This window comes from Diabrotica virgifera, chromosome 2 (genome assembly GCF_917563875.1).
Source record: "Diabrotica virgifera virgifera chromosome 2, PGI_DIABVI_V3a".
NCBI classification, from domain to species: Eukaryota; Metazoa; Arthropoda; class Insecta; order Coleoptera; family Chrysomelidae; genus Diabrotica; species Diabrotica virgifera.
Genome location: NC_065444.1, coordinates 17429557 through 17441099, shown reverse-complemented (window position 1 = coordinate 17441099; position 11543 = coordinate 17429557). Strand labels below are relative to the sequence as shown.

At 33.0% G+C, this 11543-nt stretch overlaps 1 protein-coding gene across 1 annotated transcript in view; it reads left to right on the top strand.

Annotated features, from left to right (window-relative positions):
- The first annotated feature begins 297 nt into the window (after window positions 1–297).
- The window catches only part of LOC126880625 (mucin-5AC), a 148993-nt gene continuing 137747 nt past the window's right edge, over window positions 298–11543 (top strand). The window contains exon 1 of the mRNA XM_050644636.1: window positions 298–307. Coding sequence (XP_050500593.1) covers window positions 298–307 — 10 coding nt within the window. The remainder of the gene's footprint in view (window positions 308–11543) is intronic.

Below are 11543 nucleotides of genomic sequence, written 5' to 3'. Positions count from 1 at the left end.
GTGTACAATAGAACTACTACATAAAGTTGCGAAGTTTGTGTATCTGAGTTCTTATTGGAAAACTATTTTACTGTCTTGTTTTGACAAATAAATTTTGTAGTATAAAAACGAATATAAGAACTTATGAAAAAAATTAATTATGAATATTTTTAAACTACATATTAAATATAATGAAATCAACTCATCCCAAGAAGTATGGACGAAATAAATGGATTTTGTATAGAAACACGGTATTAAGTCTTAAGTATACAGACATTTTAAAAACATTGCCGCTTCCACCATGTAGGAGAGACTGACATGACAGAAGGTAAGTCAAGCATTGCCATTTCACAAATGTATGGCAGAGACGTATTGAAATTAATATGACTGTGATTAAATTAGCTATTGCCTTTCAATGCGGGTAAAAAGTAAGGATAAAAGATAATTTAAAAGATAACGACAGAATCCTTAGCTAATAAAGAACTGGTCCATAATTATTTTTAGAAGAAAATTAGTAAATCAAGACATAAAGTTAAAAAATGATTAAAATAAATGGAACTTGGAGTGAAATAATTATTTAAATATAAATTAATAAACATATTATTATGACGTTTATAACGTTGTTTATTACGTGTTTTGAATATAATGTTTTAACATTACATTACATTAGTCAAAACTAATACAGTTTGGGACGTTGGATTGGTATTCCGATTCTTCATTTACTCATTTTTTCTGATATCTCTATTTTCTACGTTTTGTTACAACTCCAAATTCTAGTTGCCTCTCTCGGCAAACGTCTGCGAATTTTTATGTATCTGAGTACTCATTGGTAAACGATTTTACTGTCTGTAAGTTGCAGTGGTGTGCAAATAAAAAGGATTATTCAAATAACTGTTTCCATGTTTACATTTAATCATTGTAATATTTGCAAACTAAACATGTACGAAAATATTGTAGTTATTGAAAGCGTTGAGCTCCTTACTTCTGCATTTCGTTTTCGTTCTATTTGCCTCTCTTTACATTTTTATTTAGATATTATTGGCCACCTTTTTTCTAAATGTTTTGTAGGTTTTAAAATACCTTCTATTAAACAGGGAATTCCAGATATATTAGACATTATAAATTTTAGTTTTTTATATGATTTCAATATAATTTAGTAGTTCAAAGAAGATCCTTTTTGTGTGGGGTATAATCCCATTCTGGGTTCGGTTTTGCAGTTTCTGATGTGACTTCGCTGTTTTAACTACTTTTGTCCATTCTTTTCTCTCTTTAATTGTTCTTCATATATTTCTAACTTCTTTTCTCCTTAAGTCTTCTTTTAGTTGTCTCCATCTCAGTATAGGTCTTCTGGCTCTGGTTCTTTTAACTGTTGGTATCTATTCTGTTATAACTCTCAAAAGATTGCTTTTATTTCTTCTCATTATATAGGGTGTCCCAAAAGTAGTGGAACGGTCAAATATTTCGCGAACTAAACATCGGATCGAAAAACTGAAAAATACTTGTTCAATCATTTTGAAAAATCTATCCAATGACACCAAACACCAATCCCCACTACACCCCTTGGAGGTGGGGTGGGGGGTAACTTTAAAATCTTAAATGGAAACCCCTAGTTTTTCTTGCAAATTTGGATTCGTTACGTAAACGTAGGCAACTTTTATTCAAGACATTTTTTCTAACTGTGGATAGATGGCGCTATAATTAGGAAAAACGATTTATCCTGATACCATAGGTAAAATTATAGAAACGGTCTAATATCTCACGAAATACACTTCCAAATGAGAAACCAAAAAAACATATTTTTAATCTTTTTCGAAAACCTATCGAATAACAACAAACATGACCCTCCAACTCACCCCCTGGAGGTGGGGTGGGGGTAAATTTAAAATCTTAAATAGGAACCCCCACTTTTTATCGCAGATTCGGATTTGTCGTTAAAAATTAAGCAACATTTATTCGAAACATTTTTTAAAATTTCTGATAGATGGCGCTAATAAATCGTATTTTTCCTATTAAAGCGCCATCTATTAACAATTCTAAAAAATGTTTCAAATAAATGTTGCTTAATTTTTCATGACTGATCCGAATCTGTAATAAAAAGTGGGGGTTGCTATTTAAGATTTTAAAGTTACCCCCCACCCCACCTCTAGGGGGTGGGTTGGAGGGTCATGGTTGGTGTTATTCGAAAAGCCTTCAAAAAATATTAAAAATCTGTTTTTTAGGTTCTCATTTGGAAGTGTATTTCGTAAGGTATTAGACCGTTTCTATAATTTACCTATGGTATCAGGATAAATCGTTTTTCCCAATTATAGCGCCATCTATCCACAGTTTAAAAAAATGTCTTGAATAAAAGTTGCTTACTTTTATGTAACGAATTAAAATCTGCAATAAAAACTGGACGTTTCCATTTGAGATTTTAAAGTTACCCCCCACTCCACGTCAAGGGGGTGTGGTGGGGGTTGGTGTTTGGTGCCTTGGGATAGATTTTTAAAAATGATTGAACACGTATTTTTCAGTTTTTCGATCCGATGTTTAGTTCGCGAAATATTCGACCGTTCCACTACTTTTGGGACACCTTGTATGTCCATGCCATCTAATTATCGGTACTTTTATTGCTTTAACTTTGTACTCTTGGCCCATCTATTCTTGTATTTCGTCATTCATCCATTGTCTTGCTTTATCCATTGTCTTCGTTTTCCCTCTTTGGTCCCAGTATTTTTCTCGTGTAATCACTCCTATTCTCAAACAGCGAAACTCCAAAATGTTTAATTTGTGATGTAGACAGTATAAATAGAGTACTTATTAATTGACTGTCCTAAATATACCATTGAAAGACGTGTATATGGCATTCACAATAGCAAACGATACTTGGAAAGAATTTTCACAACAGAAAACTAATAAGGTATTTATATAGTATAAATTTGTTGTATAAAATTGAATCCTGTAAGTATTGTTAATTCTATTTAAATATACTGTAATCTTCTTTATGTACCATGTACTTTCAGAACGTTGGTTATTATCATAGCTATCTTAATTTTATTCAATGTCACCCTAAATAACATGCTTGTATCAACAAAATGCCAATCTCGCAAGTTCTTCAACCATGAGGTTCTTCTTCGTCCTGGACTGCGTTTGCCTGATATTTCCCTTGCATAATATTTTGTACCAACCTATATTTGGGACTTCTCATTAAATGTTCTAAATACTTTAGCTGTTTTTATGCTTTTTATAATCTCAGTGGTCTTGCTGAGATGTTCTAGTATTGTGGAGTTTCGAATCTTCTCCACACAAGAAATTTTAAAATTCTTCTATAGTACTGTGGGATTGTAAATAGTTTATCTTAATTTTTAAGATACCCTGTATATAATATTTCTTCAATTATTAGTACTTACAAACACGAAACGAGCGGTTGTCGGCGAGGCTCTAATGCACAGATGGGTGGGCGTATCTAATCGAGGGGTAGTTTAAGTCAGCAGCTTGTCTTTATTTTTAAGACATAAAAATAACAAAGTAGAGCCCTTTGACCAAATTTTTATTAGTAATAGGTTAGTTCCCACGAATGCAAATTAAACCATAAAAAGGGGAAGATTAGCGGTAAATAAGAGAATTTTGGTTGTGTGGGAACGAATACATTCAGTCGATATAACATCTCAGCGACAGACAGACGCATTTCTTAGGGATAATACTTAGACGGGTATTAAATTGATTAGACGCAAATTATCTATAAATACATTTCCCTTTTGTAAGAATAAGAACGCGTATAATTTTGGTCGCAAAGTACACTTTTACATTTCGACAATTTAATAGTAATCAATAATTTAGTCATCTATTTTATTAATTAAAACTGTTAAACATCAAACGGACTTTTATTACGATTGTCTTTAAACAAAACCTACAGTACTACATTTCGGAAGCTTCAAGGCGATTTAGATCCATTTTATTCACAGTCCATGACTCAACACCATAAAGTAAGATCGATAACACGTAGCAGCGAAGTAGGCGGGTCCTCAATGCCAATTTTAGGTCTCTGTTACGTAATACCTTGGACATCCTTATAAAAGCGGCTCTGGCCTGCTCTATCCTAGATCTAATTTTCCCATGAGTCTCTGCAGTACAATTTAATTGATATCCTAGGTAAACAATTTGATCAACTTGCTCAATCTTGATATTATTTACACATATAGACGGTTTTATATTCTGTTATTTACGTATTACGAGTATTTTGGTTTTTCGTGTGTTCCGAACCAGACCTGCTTTCTTACAACTCTCAGCGACACTACCAATTAATGTTTGCTGGTCTGTAGAGTCTGTTGAGTAGAAGCCAGGAGTACTGTACCCACTGCATATCGCAAATTATTGATGATTTCACCATTCAAAATTACCCCTTATTGTTTTTCAGAAAGTGCATTTCTGATACTGTAATCATTATGTCGATAATATGGGATAATATGGTGTGAGAGGCGGCTATAATAAAAAAATATTAATAGGCACAATTTCGTTTAACCCTTATCCGGACAACACATTTTACTAACGTAAGCGGGCAACTTTTTTGAATTTGTTCAAAGAGCGATGGAGAGGGCCATGCTAGTGATTAGTTTGAGAGACAAAATTCGAAATATCGACATTCGTGAAATAACAAAGATTACTGATGTCGCAGAACGTATAGCAAGGCTCAAGTGGCAATGGGTCGGACATGTTGCCCGAGATAATCCCGAAAAATGGACACAGAAACTAACAAACTGGAGACCAAGAGAGAAGAGGCGAGGAGTAGGCAGACCGCAGAAGAGGTGGGCAGATGATATCAAACAAGTCGCGGGCAAGCAGTGGATGAGAATTGCCAAGAGTAGAAATCGATGGAAGCAAATGGAAGAGGTCTATGTCCAGCAGTGGACGAACACAGGCTGAAGAAGAAGAAGAAGCGGGCAACTCGGGTCCGTTGGGCCCACCACTGTTCTTGAATGTACTATTCATATTTACCCATATATTTCTAATAATCTTTTTTTTATTTTTTATTAAAGTTAAATTTAAATTGTCTAGATTAAAAAAAGGTGCTACTATAGTATGCGGTCTACCACGAGGGTGCGATCTACCTGAAGGATTTGCACAAAATAATGAAATGCAAGAATATTTTTGTAGAAAAAATATTTATTCACAAGTAATAAACATTTAGAGCCAAATAAAGACTTAACTAATAAATAAATAAAAGCTTTTGTAAATCTACCAGGCTATTTTATTTGATTGACTTGATTCCACACATCGCGTATTGCTGCTAATTTGTCGTTCCTTTTTCGTTCAGACCTCGTGTCCTTATCGTCAAATCGAACAAATCTTAGCAAATTTTTGAATTGTTTTAACCCCATGGTAGCTTTGAATATGATAGGTTCATAAAACTTACTCCAAAGTATATCTACATTATGGATGTTGGCACCAGGTGCTCTGCAGTTACTAGTAGTCCAATAAAGGCATATAGCTCTGTAAAGTCGCAATATTTCTAGTTTTCTATCCCCAGGACTTTTTCGGCTTTTTGAAGTTATACTTCTTTAGGCGCGATTGAGATTGAGGGTGAATTTATATTGATCTGCGCGCATGCGCACACCGACAGTTTGGTATTAGTCTTTATACGGGCTCTGATTGGGTGTTGAAATGATCTGTCAATAATTGTTGAATATGGAGGTTATCGGTAAACAAAAATGTTGTATAATATATTAGTTTTTATTGTTGTGAGGACAGAAATAAAATCAAATTTATTATTATAGTGACTTTCTAAATAGTTTTGAAAAGCCACAGGTACTTAATTCTAAATGTTTCAGTTGTATTCCAATAAAAAATTATTTTCATACCTATTTGGAAAATGTAAAAAAAATAATGTACTTACCAAGTATTTGCTATGCTATACCCCTAGTAGCCAATGCTTTAATTTACATAATCTGATTACGAACAAACTTTCTACAAATTTTCATCTAATGTATCGTTTTCTTACTCTATATATTGTTGTATTTTAATTCGACAAAAATCAAACTAATAAAAATTCATATAAACAAAATGTCAAAAAGTGGTTCAGTTTGTGTATATTCCCACATGACGTATACGCGAAGGTGGTGCAGTTTGAAATCGCTTCGACTCTCGTACGGCGGGATACACGGGAAGTAGGTTCAAACCCAATGCAAGTTATATCATTTTTTAATTTTTTTATAGATTTTATGATTCTAAGTGTATTATTATATAATTTTTTTCAGAAAATACGTATTTAATTAAAATTTTTGGCAACAATTACTGTTCAGAAATCATTTGTGGCATTTTTCAATGTGTTTGTGTGTGTTTTATTCTTTTATTTTTTTTAATTTTTGGTATTGTTTTAATAAAAATTTTTGGAAAGTAGTAGAGAAACTGTTTAAAGTATATTGATTTCGTTGAAATCATATAATAGAAGTATAACTTCTTACGTGCGTACAAAGTACACACATTCTTCTTTTATTTGTACACTTCACTCTTTCGTTCACAATTTTTTCGTCCACAAACAAACAAAAAAAATTCAACAGGATTATCTACACTTTGACCAGGGGTTAAATATTACTTTGTGCACTTTGCTTTTTATTATGTCTCATTATGTCGCAGGATCGCATACGTCCTGTCGGTTGTGGTTGACTCTTCCAGTTAATTCCATCCTTAGTTTAAAAAATTACACACTCTGAAATTTGGGAACTTGTAGCTACACATTCTTCTTCATTATCACTCAATACTACTTGCTGATCATCCTCTTCACTTGATTCCGAAAGATGATCTTCAATTTCAGAGTCACTTTCAATGCCACCTACATACTTCAGGAGATTCTTCATCATCGAAATCCCATAAATTATTAGCAATATCTTGCAGTTCTACAGCTGATAATGGTTTTCGGGACATTTTATTCGCCTAGCTACTTTCACTGTAATTCAATATAATTTTAGGAGCTTAGTTGTCGACACTAACATCGATATCAAACGACTGATAGCAGATGCATTATTTATTTCAAAATAGACCTACCTAACAATATTATTGCATTCCAAAAATATTTATCAGTTTTTAAAATTCATTTAGAATATAACACATATTGTAAGCATATCTTTGATAAAAAGACTAAGTTTTCACTCTAGTAGCATACAAAACAACATAATGCTATTCTACATCCCACCAGAATGAAAACAATGGGAACCTTCTCTGGTTACACCTCCGAGGCTTCTACAATTTGCAAGCCATACGGATGCTGAGACTAAGGAAGATGAGGGAATTCTACAATTTACAATTCAGGTCCCATCTGCTCAGCGCGGTAAAGTTCCAACGAGAATGGTTCCCTTTGTACTCTAATCAGAGTAAATGTAAATAAAAAATGAATAACCATTTTCAATTTCGTTGCAAAAGGAAAGCACAGCCGAACAATATTCTAGTCCAATCAGAGAGTGCACCAAGCACCCCTACCGGTTTCGAAACTTATTAGTCTCTCATCAGGAGGCACATATGTTGCTCTCCCTGATTCAACCAAAACAAACCCCAGCGCGCAGTCCCGGATTGCAACGAACGAAATGGCATAGGTGCCCTAGCGGCAACTGCTAGCAAAAAGACTAAGTTTTCACTCTAGTGGCATACAAAACAACATAATGCTATTCTACATCCCACCAGAATGAAAACAATGGGAACCTTCTCTGGTTACACCTCCGAGGCTTCTACAATTTGCAAGCCATACGGATGGTTGAATCAGGGAGAGCAACATATGTGCCTCCTGATGAGAGACTAATAAGTTTCGAAACCGGTAGGGGTGCTTGGTGCACTCTCTGATTGGACTAGAATATTGTTCGGCTGTGCTTTCCTTTTGCAACGAAATTGAAAATGGTTATTCATTTTTTATTTACATTTACTCTGATTAGAGTACAAAGGGAACCATTCTCGTTGGAACTTTACCGCGCTGAGCAGATGGGACGTGAATTGTAAATTGTAGAATTCCCTCATCTTCCTTAGTCTCAGCATCCGTATGGCTTGCAAATTGTAGAAGCCTCGGAGGTGTAACCAGAGAAGGTTCCCATTGTTTTCATTCTGGTGGGATGTAGAATAGCATTATGTTGTTTTGTATGCCACTAGAGTGAAAACTTAGTCTTTTTGCTAGCAGTTGCCGCTAGGGCATCTATGCCATTTCGTTCGTTGCAATCCGGGACTGCGCGCTGGGGTTTGTTTTGGTTGAATCAGGGAGAGCAACATATGTGCCTCCTGATGAGAGACTAATAAGTTTCGAAACCGGTAGGGGTGCTTGGTGCACTCTCTGATTGGACTAGAATATTGTTCGGCTGTGCTTTCCTTTTGCAACGAAATTGAAAATGGTTATTCATTTTTCATATCTTTGATGTTCACATCAAAGAGATGTTTATATTGTTTGCTACACGCTTAGACTTTATTATTGGATTTTCGGAATCAAAAAAGTCGTTTAGATAATCCACAAAAATATTACCTGACTGCCAGATTAACTTTTGTAGCAAAGATTTAGACTTTAGGTATAAATACAAATAGGGTCCGAAGGGCCCGTGTTGCCCCTTTACGTGACAAAATTCTTTCGACGCAATAATTTCAAAAATGATAATGATTATTTTGAATAGCTCATGACTACGTTGAAGGAAACATACTTCTAAACAAATTCAGTGATGCATAAAATTCAATAAAAAAAATTTTATCAGTTTATTATAAAAGAATTGGCGTCTGGGGCCCGTTGGACCCACCTTGCCCGGATAAGGGTAAAAATGGTAAATATTATACCAATAAAAAAGCGAATTTCAGAATTTTACTGCGTCGTTTTCAATTAAGTATAAATTAAATTTTAAGCTTTATCACGAGAATTTCCACCTTCAAGTTTTTACAAGAAAATCCATTGAGTGGTACGTGTCGTTTCAGTTATATCCTATTTACAAGAATGCTCATTTGTAGAACCGCACCGACTGAATAATAATCACCGACGACTTTCCAATTGCTTTCTTTGGAGCGTTATGCTCTGCCGTTCCTATGCCTCCCATTTCGATTCCCAACGCAAGCCCATAATTCTACTTCGGAGCTAAATTACCCCATTCCTATTCTAAATACATTTTCGTTTCCTTTTTACCTGTTTACGTGTTTTACAGATTTACAATTTGACTCCCCAACACGTGAAAATACTACTTCGTTATACATTTAAAATTTGTTTAGGACCACGATTTGTAACAAATTTGTGCATTATATTAAATGGTCTTTAAAATGAACATTCATTATAAGATATTTTTTATGTAAAGCATCAATTGGCGCGCCTGGAAGGTACCACATGCTAGAATGATTTGACGACAAAAGATTTGGTCTTTTATGCCACCATGTCTCAACCGTTATTACTATTTATAGCCTAATAAAATAAAAAAAGTCAAAATGTAAATTCGTACAGGTTGAAACAAATTTTATATCAAAGTTTAGGTGGGTACAAAAGATATTTTCAAGAAAGTATCCAAATCATACAAGGGGATCATTGTTTAAATAATTAAAAAGGGGTCAACTGCTGAGGTCATTCAATTACTAATGAAGGTCAACAGGATTACTTTCTGTAAAGCTGAAGGGCAAATCTTTCACATAAGACTTACTAAATTAAATTTGACCCCCTATTTATTTAAATAATTGTATATAAAACTTTAAAAACAAATTTGTAAAAAATTATTTTTAGCGTTTTAAATAAACACTATAAAATATCTTTTTTTATAGACGAAGTTGCGCTATGTTACTAGTATTAAGCAAAAAAAATTGGTCGAAAAATATTTAACATTTTTTGAGATATTGAATTTGTTTATTAAATGTTACTATATTTTCAATTGCAAAAACGCGGTTGTTTCCAAAGAAATATTCACCTGAATAAGATCTGATTATTTTGATTTTTATCTATATTTTCGATAAATGTATTGATAAATTCAAATTTCAACGAAACTCCCCCCTAAAATGGCATTTAAAAATTATTCAAATTTGTTTATAATTTGTTTTTTTAATAACGTCACAGGCACTAAGTATTTTGAAATGTCGTTTCGATAATTGGGTTCCTGGGAATTTTTTACTGATTATCAAAATTTTTTTGTCGTTTTTTCTTCTTCTTTTTTTTTTTCTTTGAGTTATATTACTACGGGCCCTTTTAGGGTTAAATTTCATTAAGAATGTCGATTCTAGATTTGTAGATTTGTAGAGAGTTGTAGATTCTAGATCTAAAAATATTAAGATTTAACTAAAATCTCTTGAATAAAATGTGGCTACTTACTGAGTTACAGGGTGTTTTACTTAAAAATTTAAAAATTATTTTTACCAAGTACTTTAAAACTATTTGACCTATCCTTATCATACTCGGCAGAAAGTGTGGCTATTATACACCCTACTAAATTGTGATTAGTAAACGTTTCTAGCTAGTGCCAGAGGCGTACGACAGGGGATAGTGAATGATTAACCCTTCCCAAATTCTACGCCACTGGGTGAATTACTATTTTAGCGAAATTTTTCGATTCTGCGAAGTACTTTGTATGTAAATAACTTTATTGGTATCGATAAAGTCATCAGTTTGCGAGATATTGGAAGTTTAAAATGAATGAATGAATGAATCACAATAACTATGCCGTTTCATGTTTAACGTCCAATATCTCGAAAACTAATGACTTAATTGTTGCCAGTAGAGAGTATATTATTTACATATAAAGTATTGGAGAATAAAAAAATTTCGCTAAAATAGTAATTCCCTCAGTGGCGTAGAATTTGGGAAGGGTTAATCATTAACTATCCCCTGTCGTACGCCTCTGGTAGTAGCTAGAAACTTTTATTTATCATAATTTAGTAGACTGTAGAGTACCCACACTTTCTGCCAAGTATGATAAGGATACGTCAAATAGTTTGAAAGGACTTGGTAAAAATAATTTTTAAATTTTTAAATAAAACACCCTATAACTGAGTAAGTAGCCACATTTTATTTAAGTCATTTTAGACCAATCTTAATATTTTTAGGTCTAGAATCTACAACTTAGAGATTCAACATTCTTAATGAAATTTAACCCTAAAAGGTCCTAAAAGTAATATAACTCCAAGAAAAAAAAAGAAGAGGAAAAAAAGACAAAAAAATTTGTTAATTAGTGAAAAATTCTCAGGAAACAAATTATCGAAACGGCATTTCAAAATATTTAATCCCCGCGACGTTATTAAAAAAACAAATTATAAACAAATTTGAATAATTTTTAAATGCCATTTTAGGGGGAAGTTTAATTGAAATTTGAATGTATCAATACATTTATCGAAAATATACATAAAAATAATAAGATTTAATACAGGTGAATCTTTCTTTGGCAACAACCGCGTTTTTGCAAATGAAAATGGATTAACATTTAATAAACAAATTCAATATCTCAAAAAATATTAAATATTTTTGGACCAATTTTTTTTCTTTTAATACTGATAACATAGCGCAACTTCTTCTGTAAAATAATATAATTTATAGTGCTTAGTTAAAACGCTAAAAATATTTTTTTGCAAAGTCTTTACTTGCAAAGTCTATTTTTAAGTCTTAT